This window comes from Atta cephalotes, assembly GCF_000143395.1.
Source record: "Atta cephalotes unplaced genomic scaffold scaffold00016, whole genome shotgun sequence".
Taxonomy (NCBI): Eukaryota; Metazoa; Arthropoda; class Insecta; order Hymenoptera; family Formicidae; genus Atta; species Atta cephalotes.
Window position 1 is genome coordinate 2,407,416 of NW_012130080.1, and position 20,105 is coordinate 2,427,520.

General features: G+C 31.4%; 1 protein-coding gene across 1 annotated transcript in view; it reads right to left on the reverse strand.

Annotated features, from left to right (window-relative positions):
- The window catches only part of LOC105618240, a 45,076-nt gene that overhangs the window by 15,005 nt on the left and 9,966 nt on the right, over positions 1-20,105 (reverse strand). Inside the window, exon 3 of the mRNA XM_012199782.1 lies at positions 10,958-11,038. Coding sequence (XP_012055172.1) covers positions 10,958-11,038 — 81 coding nt within the window. The remainder of the gene's footprint in view (positions 1-10,957; positions 11,039-20,105) is intronic.

The following is a 20,105-nucleotide window of genomic DNA, read 5'->3' on the forward strand; positions in this document are numbered from 1 at the left end:
CTTTGCATACCTATATGAATCAAATGCTTCTGATAATTTTCTGCAACCCGGAAGAAATAATTTATGTATATTATATAATATATTATTAAGTTGTCTACGATGCGATTATCGAAACGATAGTGAGACAGGTCTGATGGTTCTCAAGATTATTAGTTAGAAAGTCACCAGATCCTAATTTTGAGTTAAGTATTATCAGTGTCGACGCGCATTTCCTTTTCCGCGAAAACGGACAGTTTCTCATCTCGATCGCCATCATTGAGAGCTCCCGGAAACCGACAACACGGCGCGGCCGCGGCACGAAAAACACGGGGCATTCGAGAACAATGATGTCGCGGTAGTAGGAATTGTTCACAGTAATCGCTATGGACGCACTTCTGACGAAGCCCTTCTTCTGTTCCCATAAGTAACAAAAGACACTCGTCGCGCCTTTCTGCCCGTAGAAATCCTTGGCTTTTAAACTGGAAATTCAGGAATACATTGCACGCGAAGTATCGTGAGTTTTTACAAAATAAAATACATAATAATATCATGTAAGTTTTTGGAAGACCAAAAATGAAAAGTTTATTTTGTCTTACTTTTTTGAAGGCATTTTAATTTTTTAATTTTTTTTAGGCATTCTCTTTTATTTTATAAATTGCTTGTTCGATTTTCAATAGATTTTGAAATTTGCTTTACTTGAATCTAAAGTAAAAAAAAGATCCAATATTACGAACAGATTATTTTAAAAAAAAAACTGATCATTATAAAATTCGGTTTTAGAAAATTTTTAATTGAAAAGTTTCCGGTTTCGCTTTATTTATCAGTGCTGTTCTGAGATCAAAATTGAATTTAGCGATTCCGACAATCCTTAAAAAATAAAATTTTTTTCTTGTTAAGCAAGCTCCGATCCTCAAAGAACAAATTTTAATTATTTTTTTTATCAAATTTCTATGATGGTTTTTTATATTCTGTTATATAATGAAGAGTTATTAAAACGTGCTGTGCAAGAATGATTTTTGTATGTAAAAAGAGAAAATATTAGCCGAAACATTTTATTTTGCGTGAAGAAGTATTTCAATGATTTGTCGTCTGAACAAACTTGAATAATTTCTTAGGAATTCTTGAGGAATTTCTTAAGGAATTTCTTCTATCTACGATAGTTTGTGCAAATATACTTTGCTACGTAAGGTCATTGACATAGGGAAAAAGTATCATTATTTTGAGAAGGAATTGCAACTCTTCTATATAACTCTTCTATATTAACATAAGAACGGATAGTTAAAATAATCAAGCTATAAGAATGTAGGTAAACAAGAACTTTATCTATTTTCCTCGACAGGGGTCGGCGGGTTCATACGAAATGTTCAGTATTTACGTAGGTTTCAACCTGTACATACAAATCAACAAAAGCATCGTCGTGCACGCGGCCTTCATCGCGAAGTGCCTGCTTTCCATAAACACAGCTTTCCGCCATTTCGCGTGACGTCAAAGATCGGCAACCGCGATACCATAAATCGTCGAACGTGTTTCTATATTTTTTTCAGCGTGTACAGAGAATAGTAAAAGTGATAGGTAAATTTGAATTTTGTGTAGAATATACATACATCATAACTTGAATATCCTTAAGCAATTTAAAATTTTCCTAACAAAATATTCTCGATTTTTGCACAAAGTTTAAGAAAATTTAAATTAAAAAAATGAGATAACTATTCCCAGTTTAATCTTAAAATGGGCTTTATAATATTTGGCTAACGTCACGCTTTTATCTCTTTATACGATTATTTTCTTTTTAAATTAGGATTAAGAATAGACGACAAAGAAACAATTGCATAATTAAAATTAAGGAAGTCATTACAATTGAGTCATATCGGCAGAACTTTAGTCATAAGTTCCTGATTGTATCATATGTAATTGGTTCCTCAGTTCTCTAACTTATGGAGACTATACAGGAATGAGATTTTGTAGCGAACTGATAGCAACTGCTTCACAAGGTATCGTAAATTGGATTACACAAAGATAGAAATCCTGGCTGCAAGTTCCTTATACCTATTCCGTCCGCGTACTATGTCTCATGCGCACGTGTGAGCGAGCGAGTATAAGGTAAAGTCCCGAGAGCACGTTTACGTTGCGTGTGAACAGCACTGCAAACCCTTTGCAAAAAGCACTCGTCGTTGTTTCGACGGTATACATATATTCAAAGAAACACGGCACAGATTTGCGACGATAAGAGAAAGGATGAAAAAAATTGTCGATAAACTCAATTTGTTGGTGGAAAAGAAACTGACTGATTTCTTATTTTCATATGTATCATACTTATTATATAAATAAATACTTATTATTAGAAATATCCGTTAAATAAGTTCGTAAAAAAAACGTGCTTTTAAACTATCTACAATTTAATATTTTAAACAGTTTAAACATATCTGCATTATATGTGTAAGTATTTTGTGAAGTATAATTGCGTATATTCTGTGATAAATAGAAAATATGGAGACATTCGTTCTTGTTAAAAATTTATCAAACTCTTTTCACAATTTAATTTAATTTAATTTATTGTATACTCTCATTATACTAACATAAAAAATGCAAAAAAAAAAGTAAATACATAATTAGTGAAAATGATATTTACTGATGATGTTTATAATATAATTTCATTTCTTCAAACATCTTCATAAATATAATTTTCAAGATTAAATTAAAGCCACAGCTAGAAATAAATTTTCTTGCTGGAAAAATTCTCGAGAGAGTCGAAGAAAAAAAATCTAAGATTTAACATATTCTTTACGAAATTCCCGTAGTATCTACATCTTCTCTGTCAATCTGTTTTATTCGCGACATGTTGCACTTCAATGTACAACTTCTTTTTTATTGAAACAAAAGAAAACGAGAAACATACAAGTGTGTGAAGCCGTCGCAAGCGAGGCAGCGAAAGAAAAATTCTCACTGAAACCGAGCGTGAAGAGAACAAGCGAACCATACAGCGAGATAGGATGCATCGCCGTATCGATAGGAACATTTGTCTTGGAACACATCGAGGTGGAGAAGAGGTGAGTTGTAACCTGAGGCGCGATGTATCGATGCCAACATTTATCTCGAAGAGTAAGCGCGAGGAAGAGGGAACAGTACACGTTTGGATCGAAATTCACGATAATTCCCTCCCTCGAAAGTGTCGATTCCATCGCTTTCCGACCAGTCTCGGTGCGAACGAATCTCGGTGTCTTCTTATCGCGGCCGTCGTTCTGTAGACAAAACGGATCGACGAGATCGAAAAGATTGACGCTGAAAAGTATAGATGTGGCATCATGAAATAAATCCAACTGGTCTTAAATCCTGATCTGTAACTATCGCATGACTGAATTGTCATTGAGAATACATCACAGATATATTTAAATTTTATTATGAAAGAGGAACCGAGACTTATTTAATACTGGATTAAAGAAATAAATGAAATATTACATCCACGCACGCAACCTTGAATACTTTATAGTCTTTGCTAATGTAAATTTTCACCTACAATTGAGATTTCCACCCTCCGATTAGAAAACATCCAAGTTATAAAATATTCAATGTATAGACGTTTTATTTATTTTTTTTCAATTCAATATTAAATGATGAATCTCGTTGATAATGATTCTCCTCTGATAATAAGATCTAAAATATTTGTAATGCTCAGTAATAATTTAGTGAGCGTTCCCATTGAGTACTTTACAGTCTTTAATTGGTAATGTTAATCTTCACCCTTCTAATTGAGATTTCTGTTCTCCAATTAGAAGACATTGGATTTGAGAACATGGATTATGCTTACATTTTCTACTCATGCAAATTATTCTTAAAATATTTAAATTTAAAAAAATATTGAAAGAAAATCAAGATTTATTAAATATTACATTAGGAAAAATATCTTTTTTTATGAATCAAAATTTTGTGTTGTAACAATAAAAATTTTTGTTTAAAATGTATCTATCAAAATGATAATTTTATGCAAAATTGTTTAGTTAGTATAAATAAATGTTTATTATTTATAAAGCAGAAAAATACATTTCATAGAAGCAACTAAATTTTTTGTTATATAAAATATTTGGTTCTTGTTAAAAATGCTTTAACTAAACAATTTTGCTGGAAACACTAAATTTTTTTCCTAGTATATGAAATTGCAACGCAATCTCAGAGAAAAATTATATATAGAGAAAGACGAAATAAAATAGAGACATGCTTGAATTTTACGAATATTTTTCTAACACAGAAATACTCGGTTTGCGGTCAAAGCTGCGTGTATTAAAAATATATGTAATTATGTATATACTATTGTAATATATATTAATCTATTCTAAGATATTTTATTGTCGTATTACATTATTATAATTAGATCCCTTGTGAATAGGTCTTTTTCTCATTTATATTAATTTACTTCCAATAATATACTACCGCATTAGATGCTATTCAGGAAATTAAAATGGTAAACGTGTTTCTAGCCAATCTCCCGCGAAAATCTCGAATATTTCTTTCGCAAAGCGACGCTTTGAGAATTATGCGGTCTCATAATAGCCATTTAAATAACGAGATAACAAAGACACATCTGTAAGTGTTATATGTATGTATATACATATAATTTCCTGATCGTATCTATAGCGTCTCCAGCTTGTGCAGAAGTGGAAACGAAAGGCCTGCGAAACTACCAGGGACATTCCATGAATTTCTCGACGCGCAACTGCAGCGCACACAGGCGGATGAAGGAACGAAAAAAAGAGAAGAAAAATAAGATGAAAAAGAATATGGCGAGAACGCAGAAAGCGGAAATTTATTGCGGAATTTGCATGGAAGACGGCCGGTATTTCCGAGATAATACGCCGTTCCTCAGCGACACGACCCCTGGGTGTGAATTTTACAAATACAACACGTTTCTCGGCAAAACGAAGGATCTTATCATTGCTCAAAATATCGCACCTTTCATGAATAAAACTCATTTTTAACTCAAATTAATTGGGAAATCTTGTTTTAATAAAATTATAATTTTCTATGTATATACATATAACATGCACACACACACACACGAATTATTTTTCTCTATATTCTATTGTTGAATAAAGACGCATTTCTTATTCCATTTTCATCTGCTTTGGATAAAAATGTAAAATAAAAACGGTAGCGAGATTGCCAAGGGGCAACAATCCTGAACCGGTAGATTTTCGGCCAGGTAGAACTTGGTCGAAAGTATCGGCGTTCAGACAGCTAAGGGCAGTGACTCCCGGGATCACAATCTTGCCTGGCAGATCTGTCTGGGCCCTTGAGCCCAAGGGCGTATTGTGACCTAACTTCTCTTGCGGTGAAGGGTTTCCTTAACACGAACGGTTAGAGCGTCTTGTTCATGATATTGTCAAATTTGATTGCAAGAAATTTTATATGAGTGTGTACACTGAGAGAAAAATGTCAAAGTATTGCGAAGCAAATGTTACTCACGAAATTTGATTGTGATGACGAAATATTATACATTTCTATGAAATATATCTTATTTCTGTGAAATATATTTTATTTCTGTGAAATATATTTCATTAATTGCAAAAAAAATAAAATAGATGGCTTATTTGTTAGGAATAAAATTTTATTTCGCGCATATTTAAATAAATATTTATTTCAGTGAAATAAATATAAAATATTTCTGACAAATATATTTTTAGGCATCTTTTTCTCAGTATACGTTTGAGTTCTATTGCCTAACCACACAGATCTTTCTAAGAATATTATTTTAATTTAACTATATATTTAGAAAAGAAAGATTGAAAAATAAAGGTAGAAAAATAAAAATTCGTGAATAAATCAATAAATAGAAAAATAATTTTCGATTTAAAATAGATTTGTCCCGTCATCTATTTTTTGTTATTTCTCGCCGATATTTATTAATTTTTTATTTTATGATCTAATTCTATTTATAACGCATCAGAATTCATGATAGAATTCTAATTATAATTTTATGCGTCGTGAAATACAAAAAAATATTGAAGAATCATGAATACACACGTATATATAAAACATAATGTTCGCAAAAATACATACGTATATGAAAATATATATAGAATTATAAATACAATTCTATTTTGAAATCTGTCAATTACAGATTTTGTTGAAAGCAGACCAAATCGTTTTAAATATTACCTAAAATTATCAATAAGAATTTTTTAATTTTTAAAAGTCTTCAATACTTTAAAAATATATTTCTTTTTTATAATTTACATTATTTTTTGACTCAACATTTCTTCAATTTATATGCAGACAGATAAATACAATTCTATCTTTAAATATTTTAAATGTACAATATCTTGGATATTCAAAAACATTTTGAAGGAAAAACCTTTTAAATTTTTAAAAGCATCAAAATACATTTAAAAAACTTTTACATTTTTCAAGTACTTTAGATTTCTGTACGATCGTTTAAAAACTTTCAAAAAATGAATTTAAATGCCTACAACTAATATGATAACACTTCTATAATTGATTACAAAATAATAATATTTAGTATTTTGTAAAAGTAATATGACATATATTTTTAATGAATAATTTGAAAAATGTAGAATATATTTAAAATTTTTATTAATCTTCAAATATTAAATATAATCCTATACATACCTACATATTAACAATCATATGAATATATAATAAGTCCTTCTCTATATTTTAAAAGATTTTTAATTCATTCTTGTGCAACATGTTTCTATTCATAAAAATATTTTATGGACATGCCAAAAATTATTCTTCTCCTTTTCCTGATGAAGCGAACGTGTCGTTCAACGTATCACAATTGAAGCGAATTTCTCAAGATGTTTCCGTTGCGCACGGGAGCGCGGATAAAAGATCCTTTCTTATTCACCAGGGATCAACCACCTTAAAAGCAGGGATGCTTCCTGACGTTGATGCAACCTCCTCGACATTCTTTTTCATTATTCATATCGTGCCCCTAGTATGCAGCGTTTCTCTTTACCTCGTCTTACATCACGAAAGCAAAACGTGTCGTGTGAATCCGCTCAAGCGTAAATATCGTGGTGAATTTCATATGAGACAAGTTGAAAACTCACCAAAAGCGCTTTTCTTCTTTAAAATCCGCACAAATCCATATTGCATCATAAACATGACTGTATTTCAGTTTCAAAAAAAAGAAATTTGTTTTGTTAACTCGTAAAACCCGTAAGTGTGCTTGCACATGTAAGTGCAGGAGTGTAGGAGTCGATTTGATCTACGCTTTAATTTATTTATGTCCAAACAAAATTTTTTATTTATAAGTAATTATAAATAAAATTTTGTGAGACATAAAATTTTGTTTTAACATAAAATAATCGTCAAATATTAGAAATTTTTAAAAATTTATGTTTTTTTTTAAGATATTTATTTAGTATTTTAATTTTTTGTTTCTGCTAGGTCAGTTTGTCTTCCACGCGAGTATTTATAGCAGCGTATATACAAAATAATATAAAATAAATGTTTATGCGAATCTAATTACGAACAAGAAAACATTTTGGCAATATCAAAATCTATTTTTCTTTTGTTCAATTTCTCAGTTTTTCTATACATTTTCGATTCCTTCGTATATTGTGTCGCTCACGTTCTCTATTTACGATAGAAAAACCAATTGCGTCTTTAAAAGCAATGTTGCACCTTCAAATGCGTATAGCATGATTTCCCGCGATTTCCGACGTCGTCCAATATCAAACTTGTATCACACAATGAAGGTTGAAGAGACAGTTGAGAACGCGAACTTAACGACGCTGGGAAACCGGATCGGTTCAACTGCCTCGGTGATACGAGGGCGTGTCTGTTGTTCAGGTCGATGGGTCCACTCGTTGCAAGAAGAAGGGTTCAGAAAACGCGGACGATAAATAATGACTAGCGGATACGCATTTATCAAAATACTATTCGATACGGATGGACGCGCAAGCGTGCATGCCGAGTGTAAATGAGAATTCGTTATTCGTCGTTCCGGAGTTGAAGTAAGATAAAGACGCGACGAGGCTTAAAGCACGAGATTAAAGACGGCAAAGTTACAGGAATAACAGAGTAGATGTTACCTTGCATACTGCGACAAACCTATAAATTAGAACGCGGAATATGCCTACCTGGATCTGAGGAATCTCATCTCGTCGAGTGAGTTAAATATTGCGAGGCATTTTCAACTTCTTTCCACCAGAAACCTGATCCTTTCAACGAAAGTAAATATTAGCCATGTCTAATCAAACAGATGAATGTGCAAACAGACGTAAATATTGCGATAAATAGTCGCTATTCTTTTTTACGTTTGCGTATATCTTTTTTTTGGACACAGTTTAATAATGTTGATGGAATTTTTAGAAAGTCTAAGAGAAATTCGCTTGTGAATTTTTATATTCATTTCTATAATTAAAACTCCATCGGGATTGAAAAGGTATCATATTACAATAATTATAAGAAAGACCTCGCATTATATGGAAATTTATAAATGGAAATTTGAGTTCCAGTGAAATGAATTAGTTTTCTATATATATACAATGTATAATACTCTCTAACCTTTTTGGAATAAAATCTCACTGTAATGAATGAAAATTAAGTCAGTTTTGAAAAAGACTGGCTTATATCTTTAAAAGGTTCTATTCTTCAGAGTAAGAGTCACTCTAAAAATTTCAGAAAGAATATAGATTATAATAAACAAAACGATGTCATAAAAAACAATATCATAAAATGACAAAAACAATATTCTACCTGTAAACATAAGTTTTTGTTACATTTTTGCGATAGCCTATTCATTATATAGAAGTCTTATAATTATAACATCTTTATAATCGTATACTGAAAATTAACTCATTTCACCAGGATCCAATTTTCCATATAATTAATCGGGATTCTTTACAACTGGACTAAACAAAAAACTTTGTTCAGTCGAATTATAGGCTCAGTGCATCAACAATATAAGATATCACCAGCGAATTGTGTCTTTATTAAATAATCATTTAAGACATTCTTTGAGACTGGAGTAGAACGAATGCGAGCGCATTGTGATTGATAATGTCCCATTAAGAATCCATTACATGAGGAAGACGATTGTACTTATGATAATTAGCTCGTGTATTATTTCAACTGTACTGCAACATTGCCCGAAGGCGATCGGGGTGTGGTTGCGATCATCTTTCCCGATGGGGTAATTAAATCTACGTCTAACTACAAGTAGCGCGGCCATTTATTAGTGAAGTACGGCACTCCGTCATCGCAACGTTGCTATTAAGTGGAAATACAATCGATAATCCCTTCGAGCTTCGTGGTAGTTACAGGGTATGTTGGATAAATTAGCTACACTGATTTTGTTTCGGTCAAATATTTGTTCGCCAGCAATAACTCTGATTTATTGCGCAAGGTAACGTAGATATTTGCAGATATGGCGCTTTACGACGTAGGGCACATATATGAGGCAAATTCTCAAATGTAGATTTTTAGAGGAAAGAAAAAATAGCTTGAAACAGCTTATATTAATGCAATTCTCAATATAGCTACACGTATAACATCAGAAATATTTAAAGGCAGACAGATAAAGGTGTACAGAAGTTAGACAAAATAATATGGATATCTGAAATATACTATCTATAATTAATAAAAGATTCTATCTTTGTTGGAATAGAATCATACGTACTTGAATAATGCAGCAATTACTACAGCACAATATTTTTTTTAACAGAACCTCTTTTAATTGCTTAAGAAATATTGAAGAAGGAAATCTGTTTCTTATTCTGTTCTTCAAAATTAATATTTAAATTGAGTGATTACATTGAAGAAAGATGTTAAAGTTTTAGAGAACAAAACAATTTTAAAAAAATAGAATAAGAAGAAAAATTCCTTCTCTACACAATATCATTTATATAAGCAATTGAAAGATGTTAAGAATAATACATTTCATTAGTAACTATTCACTCATTGTATGATTCTAACAAGGTTAATATGTGCATTAAAAGCAAGTGATAGACCAACTTCTTATAAAATAAATAATGTATTTCCCAGATGTTCATATTATTTTATCTATCTCGATCTTTATTTGTATATTTATAGATTTATATATATAATTTTATAGAACGCAGTATTTCCTGTGAACTTATATCTCCCTTTAATTAATCCTGTGTTCCATCTCAGTTTAAACGAGTTTTTATAGATTTCACTTTTACTTTCGACCGCAATATTAACGGAGATAATAAAGACAGCTTCCTGCATTTTGCACAAAGCGCTGCTGTTTCGTAGTTTATGAAAAACGCGTGGAAGTCGTGAAACAGGTAATAGCGCGTCGCGGCCCGCATAATTTTCAATTTCAGCCTGCCCTTCCCTGCAATCAGGCGCGAGGAATCCGATGACTTAAACGACGTACAAAAAAAAAAAGAAAGGATAAAAGCATCGTTATGTCGAAAAACGAGCTCGCGAGCGCTGCACGCTCAATCTAACGTTCTTGTCGCGTTTCGTATCTTGACAAAAAGCTGAACAGTTCTTGCGGATGCTGCGCCACTGGACATCCACGCTGGGGCACTTTTAATGGTACTGATGCGAGCAGAGGCCTCTGGTCCCCCTTTCGCCCAACCGGACACCGACTTCGGGTCCGAGAACCTCCGAACCAAACGGGGTTTGGTTCACGCATCTGCATATAAATCATTGGCCGGACAGGCTTAAGAAACCAGCGGGCTATAATGCCGACTCGCCAATAACCGCGAAACATCGCCTTCAGTTTCTTCCGAGGGTACCACTAAAAACAGCTCCCACAAGACAGCACCGCCGCCAGGCACGAGGAAGAAGAGCAAAAAGGATATCAAGAATCGGGAGAGTACGGGCTGACGCGGAATGACTATCGCGTGAGTTCTCGCACACCGTTTCACTTCAGGACACAATTGGAACTTCTTCGCACAGTAATAGTTTTGTGACAAATACCCTAATTTCCAAGGCTTCTTCCAGAAAAATTTAAATTTAAGATTTAAAAGTTTTTCATTACCTTAGCCTCTAAAGTCTCCAATTGCGCCATCCTGGGTTCCAATAGCTGCTGCTGGGCACCAACTCCGGTGTGTAACGCGGTCTGGAACGATTATTTTATCAGATTAAAGTAAAAATATTAATTAAAGTAAATATATTAATTCTTATAAATCACAGTTTTCTATTTACACTTGTAAATTGAATTGTCACTTATAAATTTAATAAAAAAATATACATGCGAAAAATAATGTGTTAGAAAAAAATATTAATTAACGGAAAGTTTAATTGTAAATTAACTCTTTCAGATTTAATTTTAATAGTTAAACAAATTTTTTTTAAGTTCAATTCAAGAGCATTTTAATAAGTAATTTATACTGAAAAATTTTTTTTCCAATTCTATTTTTCAACTTTATTATGTACATCTAATCTTAATGATGTCGATAGAACCAAATTATTTTAATGGATAATATCTTCAAATTTGATATATATCAATGTACACAGAGAGCGAAGGAGTTAAAGAAATAATAATTTAAATATTTTTACAAACTATTACAAAATAATAAGATTTATTTTATTTTTTCTTTTACACAACTTTGCTTTCTACCTCACAGTAATTTTATTCAGTGCTGAATATGAATATCTATTTTTATAATTATATGTATCTGTAAATATATAATAATATCAAAAGAGCATAATAATAAACCGTGAAGAATTGCTCTTGACTCCATTTCTTTTTGCTATAACATTAACAAGAAACTCTGTGATCGAATAAGGCAAGCCTGATACTTCTCCCTTGAGCTTATATTCATATACTAACTCACGATATTTGATATGACTCTCGAGATATATTACATACATTCTATATTCACCAATATTTCAACCGCGTCATTGTAGAGGGTTTCGTGTTGATCTCGGTAATAAAAGAAAGAAAGTTATTCGCAAACCGCGACCTTCCTTCTTCATCGTCGGTGTAAGCTAATACCCGTGGCGGCCGTAACATTTTCTAAGAACAATGAGATTTCAACGACGAGAGAGAATACTCATTGCGGATTATTACGATAATTATTATTACCACCGCACTCGTCAGCCATGGCTGAAATGAAAGAATGCATATCATCATCTCTCTTCTTATTGACGCGAACGTGTGGTATTTTAAACACACAATATAATTGATACATGCAGAGCACTATTGGCAATACTCGCAAATCGTAATTTGAATTAAATTAATGTGTAGAAACGTACGATATACTCATAGAATATATTAATAATATAATAATTTAATAATAATTTGCATAAATCTGCATAAATCAACTTGTGGAAATAACAATAATAATGATCTGTATACATCACCTATGGAAACAATAATAATGATCACGTCTCTGAAAATTATAAATTTAATATTTCTTTAGGAGCATTTATGCTTGCATTACTTTATAAAGTAATAATTTTAAATATTTCTCTATGAGCAGTAATATTTCTAATTATTTGTATTAACATCGATCTTTTTAACACTTATATTTGCAAGAGAAGAAATCATTTGCGAATGGAATTTCTTGAACGTAGGTAATATCTTCATTACGAAAATTTCTTTTGAAAAATTACTTTTCGCTCCCTTCTCAAAATAATTTCGCGCATCTCTTATTCAAGGAAGGAATACGAACTACAACCAAAGCGCAATCATACTTGGATTCCACAAGTGATGGAAAGCAACTTTGCGGTTACCATAGGCAACTTCAACGCAGCGATTACGATTAAATAAAAATTATTGTTAAAAAAGAAAATAGTCGAGATAATGAGTTGACGCGTACAAAGCTCAGACGCCTTTGCGATCTCATCTAACATTAATTGAATGTTTTGCAACTACTAAAATGTTAAAGATTAGCTTTTATTGCACTTCTGCACTTAGAGATACAGGATATTTCGCAAGTCAACCTGTTCTAAAGTTTTCTTAGAAGATAGAGAAAATATCACTTTAGGTTGTTTTGATTAAATATAGTCCTCTTCCCTAACGTATAATATTTCTTGGTTGATTTTTATTTAATATTGAATACAATTTTTTTTTTCATTATCATCGAGAAATGATTTTTTTTTCAAAAGTTTTTGATTTTCTTAATTCTCGCTAAATATTCAAAAAATAAGAGAACATTATTTTCTTTTTCGCGCTTCACGATGGAAGAAACATCAATCATCATGTACGTGATTCTGAACTTCATCGTTTTCTATAAGTTTTCCACGAATTGTGCGACAGACTTTATGCCGCCCACGACGTTATTAACTTTCCAGTTTCTATTCTCAGTTCTATGTCTCTCGTCTTTGCAGGTTTTATGGAGTCATGTAAACCAGTTGTGAATTAACGAACCTTTTCGATTCTTCTTTAAAGTGGAAGGTATTCAACTCTCCAATCTATCAGCGCCTGAGATGAGACTAGCCTAATTGAAAAGTGTCGTGTCAGCTTAACTATCGACGAATTTTATTTGCCGTTAACTGTGTTGAACTTGTTATTTTGATTGCAAGTGTGGTTATTTGACGATACCGCAAATCTTATTTTACACAAAGAGCAAGATGCTGTTTTAGATGAATTTCAGGAAATAATCCGTACTGCTCATTTAAATTTTTTTCAATAAACGCAAACTAATCATATAAATAATAATATGACGATATTATATGATGATATAATAAGAATATGAATTAAAATTCTTTATGGAAAATATGATTTTGCGCTAAATTATTAAAAAATTTAGCTAAATACAAATCTGAAATTTTATCAAACTATCAAAATAATTATGTTAGGCTGCTACTCAAGCTATTATTAGAATGTCAAAATTTGTTGCTTATCATACTTGAGAAAGTTTCTTACATTATTTTCAGTTTAATTTCAGATGTGTATGTAACTTTTTTAGATACTTCAGCAAAACTATTCTTTCTATGTACATCTCAAATATTTTTTAGTCAAATTATTATCTACTGTCAAATAATGCGCACAGAATATTTTTCGTTCTGTTTATGTTTGAAACAAAACGATAGAAATACAACAATTAACGTGACAATTTAACGTGACAGCTGTAAATCCGTTCGATTTTGATTTATGATTTGAACTGTTTATTATCAGTTTTATGAATTTTACTATTTAAATTAAAATGGTAGAATAGAATAAGTCATATTTGTGATATATATGCCAGTAGAGACTTTCGATAACCAAACGTGTCAAAATTTATGAGCGAAGTTTTGACGTTGTGAATCGTGATAACCAATCTCTCTCGCTATTCGTCACTGTCGGACTGTAATGTACGCATCACATGCATCATATTCTGCGACACATATGCCACAATTTAAAGTTCTTAATGACAAACTATTTTATTAAGGGCATTTCGTTCAAATTTCATTCAATCTATCTAATAATATATATGTTAAATTTGGAATAAATTTATGCATAAAAAATAATGACAATTTCATAAATAACCTATAATTTAATAAATTAATATAAAATTGATAAATCTGATAAGACAATGTAATTAGCAATAATTATAATTGTTTTCTTAATAATTATTAACAAAACTGTTTGCAATGTTGAGTTTATTTTTAATTGGTTCGTTTCTTTTAATCAAAATTTTTAATGTAAAAGTCGTCATTAATTAAAAAGAATATATTTCTTTGTCGAACGCCATAATTTTTAATCGTTACATGCACCTTATAGTCACTAACGACGACCACGTGATTCTGCTCGTCACTGAAAAAGAAACGAAATCGAAAGAGAACTCATAAAAGAGACAGAAAAGAATTAATGTTCTTCGAGTTGTACCATTAAGTGCAACATTTCGCGACAGGTAATCGCATTTACAAGCAAATGAAAGTATTAGTGACAAGGAAATGAATCAGAAAATAGAAGAAAGAATATTATTAAATATCAATGTAATTAATAAAGTGACAACCTGAAGGCTTTTAGCGATTTTCTAATTTCATATATTATATATTTTATACGTTAAATATATCTCCTCATCTCCTACAATAACAACTATACGATCCTACAATTTAACGAATTAAACAAATGTTATTTTTTAATTACTTGCACAAAATCCAAAGAAAAAAAATAGGGAAAACATACTTCAAAGGAATACTTTTATTTCTTTATAATCAGTTATGATACACCAAAATTGCATTTCAAAGTTAATATTACATATAATATTTTATATTAATTAAAATTTTAATAATTCAGAACTTATTTTTTTAAATTTTGTTTTTTAATTATGTCGTTGTTATAATAAATAAACGATACATATTTGTAGGATTAATCTAGATATCTATTGTACGATATCAACTAGGCTTGTCAAGATTATTTTTATATTCACAGTTTCGACGCAGATTTTATACGGTGTCATCGCACATTTCGGCGAACAGGTTGGACGGAAACGGGGTTTTTACGAGCGATTTTGTTGCTCCAATTCGTCGGTAGTCAGCACATTGTGCTCTATGCCACCGATGGAAGGTGCGGTTTTGCGGTCGTTTGCCGACTTCGAGGGCGTCTGCTACATGTTGAGAATAAATAAAAAGGAAAAGGAGGAAAACAGCGGGAAAGGGAAGATGTAGGCGAATAGGTGCGTACACGCCTCGTCTTTTAAAGGCCGCACGTTCGCAAGAATACCGGAAGAAACGTCGCAATCATGAACAGAAGGGAAGTAATGCAAGGGAAGTGATGCAATGATATGGGAGACAATGTAATTAAATATATATAAATAATTAAGTATACGATAACGGTAATTTTTATAAATATTTAATGAAGAGAGAAAGGAAGAAAAATAGACGTAATTTATCTGGATCGACGGAAGTAATTTAATTATTCTGATTGAATAATTTTTTAAGTGAGATTTTCTATGTGTGAGAGAAATTTAATGATCCTGATTAAATTATTCTCACATAAAAAAATTCCACATAAAAGTTATCACTTATTTATTATTAAATTATACTTCAAAATTAAATTTAAATAAAATTTCGAAAATTTTAAAAAAAGAATTTTTGATTTAATTTTTTCAAGTTTATCATTTTTCAAAACTCTTCAATTATCATTATCTTCTATGACGTTATGATATATAAAGTTAAAATTATTAAAGATATATTATTGAAGCTATATTGAAGATATATTATTAAAGATATATTATTGAAGCTATTAGTTTTTACGTTTAAAACAAAGTTTTCAATGCATTAAATCCGATGGAGTGCATTTTTATTTACGTAGTTCGTCGCAGTTCTGAAAGGCGAACAGGAGGAAGAAACGACGAGAGAGAAGTTGCAGAGCTCTCTCCGTGGTGTAGTTACGAACAAAAATCTGTTATATTTCACACGCCGTCGAAGTGTCATGTGTACACGTGCGTATTCGTGCGGGCAAGGCACACTGGCACGTACACGCGTGTCCTGTGCTTCTCTTCCACAAAGAACATCAACCCGACCGGTATCTTCCTCGCCTTCGTTTTTCACGCCTTCATTTTTTCTTATTTTTTCTTAGAGACTCTCTCTCTCTCTCTCTCTCTCTTTCTCTCTCAATTGCTTTCCAAGGGAATGAAAATGAACTCTCGTTTCCCCTTTATTCTTTCCTAGTATCGTATTTGTCCCTTAATGTTACCTAAAGCAGTCACTTTCTAGATACAATGCGAAAAACGAGTGAATGAAAAAGAATATATAAAGCTTTCAACGTTTTTTAAGCCCAATAATTTAAATACTTTTAATTTTTATTTGTAATAATTCACGCAAGCTATCTCAATTTTATTAAAATAATTTTCAATTTTGAATTATATAAATATTGTACTAATTCATGTACGACAGCAGATGTTAATAGAAATTAAGCATCGTGTATAACGGATTTGCAAGGTTGTAGTGTATAACGTGTGACATTTAAGACTTGTATTTCCTCACTGCAGCCATGAATTATGACGCTACAAGCAAAAATCATGTGAATTATTCTCTGACAATGTATGTCAAAATAAATTAATTTTTTCATTTACCACGACATATTTGACACACGGGAAATCTTTTTTTTCAGTAAATCAACAAATAGCTGTAAATCTTGATTCAAAATCGTAAGAAACATTTTCACAAATATAAGATATGCATTAAAAAAGGAAAGTTTTTTTCAATATATTTTATCAATCTATGTTATCAAAGCAAGACAAGTGATGCCATAAGAATAAAATATTTATTTCGATATGTAGTGTGAAAAATTGCGCAATATATATATTCTAGTAATCAATAATGACTTAATAAAAATCGTAATGATCTTGTTATAGATACTATTAACGAAAATATCTATGATGCATAACAAGAGAAAGTACAATTATCTATGATAATTACGTTAATCATTAAAATGACGTTAAAACCGATGGAACAGTAACATCATAGAAAACGAAGCGAAAAACGAAGTACATACGCTATGTTTACATAACACTCGACTTCTCTTGGAAGAAAATTTGCTCTTCGGAGCGCAACGATAATGACAAGAAACAACAGCTCCGTGTACTCCATGTGTAGATAATCAAGTCTCTTCCGTTAATTGATAAGCGACACGATAGTCGATGGTAGAATCGAGACATAGGCAATTGATGAATATCGGTATTTACACTCTCAACTTCGTGAATACGGAAGCATCACTGGATCGGCTATTACGCGAAACGGTAAGATAATTCCTCTATACCATTAAAGATGATCTGATGACGCTCAGCTAACTCGAGAACTTCGACGTATCAATTAAAGCAAAATGAACGCCACACGGAATATCGATGTTCAGGAAGAAAACGCTTTTGTGGCGACGAGAAATCCCGTTCGTTTCCAGTTGTATTGCAGTGAGAGATTTGATATTGAATTGAAACGTGTACGCTTCTCTTGCAAATAATTTCCATTATATCTGACTCTAGCTCCTTTTCTCAATATTAGAATCACGTACATGTGGCTATGTGTGTTATTAATTAAGTTTCTCGGACAATAAGAGTAATTCTGCGAGATTAGATAAATGGTGTTGAAATGGAAATGTTGAAATCTTGTGAAGGGAGGGATATCATGTAAGATCACACAATGTAAGTTATCGAAGCATGGCTTTCTTGGCGGATTAATGGCAGACAATTTGGGAACAATTGAGAATGGGGCGCATAGTTTACTAATTGTCGATGTGGAGAACGATTATTACGCCGCGAAGAAGCCTTTGGCAAAGTGAGGCGTGAGTAATCTGAGAAGATACTGTTAGGTATCTCACACAGAGGGGCTTCTCTCACGTGCCGGAGGCCAATTCCCCAGGTCGCGCGTCGCATACCTAACACGCGATTTGATCCGTTTCTTTTTGAGGTAGGTTATTACCGTATTCCTTGGAGAAGAGGCTAAGTCTTCCAAGTCTCTCGGATCCGCCCATTTCGTTTAAGTTAAATGGAACGTGCGACCAGCCATTAAATTATCTTTTAAAAATATAGATACATGTACCTACTTGCGAACTACGATGCTGGAGATTAAGCGCGCGATGGCTGGAACGAATTGCGCATGTTATTAAAAATGTTGGCTATGCAGAGATATATGTACTACTTAGAAAGGATGAAAAAAAAATGAAAGTATTTAAAAATTTAGCTACATAGAGCTGAAAATAATTTTGTTGAATCCACCATCAAAATAATTAACGTAGGATGCTTAAATGATCGCGAAAATATCAACAGGACATGTTTTGCAGGACATGTTTTGCTTGTTATGTTTGAGTCAATGAAATTATTATTATATCTCTGCATTAATTTTTAAATATTTTACCTCATGTTTCAAAATAGTTCTTTCCATATATTTTTAAAAATTACAACATAATTTCTTTTTCCAAAATTAGATGTCCGCCTAGACCTATTTACAACATTTTCGATATTTCACAACTACATTTCGCAAAAAACATGAAATAATTAGCATCAACAGTTATCAAAATGCATTGAAGAGCTTAAATTTTATGATTTCCATGCGATGTATTAATTTTATTATAAAATTCGTAGAACGTTTCACAAAAATCTGTTTTTTACGAAAATGCTAAAAAGATTTATAGAGGATAGACATAGATAGCAAGAATTATTCCTCCCTCTAAACTTATTTTCTCACTTTTTACTGCTAAGCTTTTACTAAAGTACTTATAGGAAATTTTTTTCTTTAATATACATGAGTGCAGTTTAATATACATACTGTACCGCATATGCATTAAATGATATATTAAATGATCTTTGCATGCCTTATCGATAGATATTTAAGTCGGCTGACACACTTTTGATGTACGCGATTCGTCTCATATTCCATTATGTCCTCTCAGTTATATTCTCTTATATTCATCTGTACATTATCTTTGACAATTTCACGCATGTCAGGCTACATTTTCTAATGGCTTATCTACGTCACGATAGATTTGAGCGTGCCTAACAGCTCGATACAACGTGTATGTATCACACAGAACCTGCTTTCGCTATTATAAAAAACTATAATTTACCTCACGCGTAAAGTAGAGAGAGACCTATCGTAATTCGCGCAAGAAATCGGCACGCATAAAATTATGTATCGTGGCGATTTGTTAATTTCACGAGAAATCGATAACCGCGATAATCAAAGTGACCACCGTTTAATGGTCGATATATTGCTTAAGCGTTCACAGTGTTTCTCAATAAAACCATATTTTTTTTTAATATATCATCCATTTTCTAAAAGAAAACTAGCTTGCGTTGTGTTATAATAAAATATTTTTTGTAAGATTAATTATAAAATAATTTTAGGAAACTATATTCTATTTTTTAATAAATATTTTTATTTAATAATATCATATAGCAATGATTATTGGTCTTTCTAAAAATATTACGCTGTTATCCCTAAGATAATTATTTCTTTCTCAATTTTAAATAAATCCATCAAATTTTTATTTTACTATTCATTCACATCTTATTTCAAATTAAAGTTTATTAAATTTAACAATCCTCCCAACTAAATATATAACTTTATTTAATTCCTAAATTTATAAATATTATATAAACTTATATATAAAATTCTATAGGGTCTTCTCGTCCCATAATATCATTTAAATATTTTTTTGTTATTGATAATATTTTATTATTTTAGAGATTGCTCTATATATATATATATATATATATATATATATATATTAGTATATAGTAAATAGTATTCGTTTG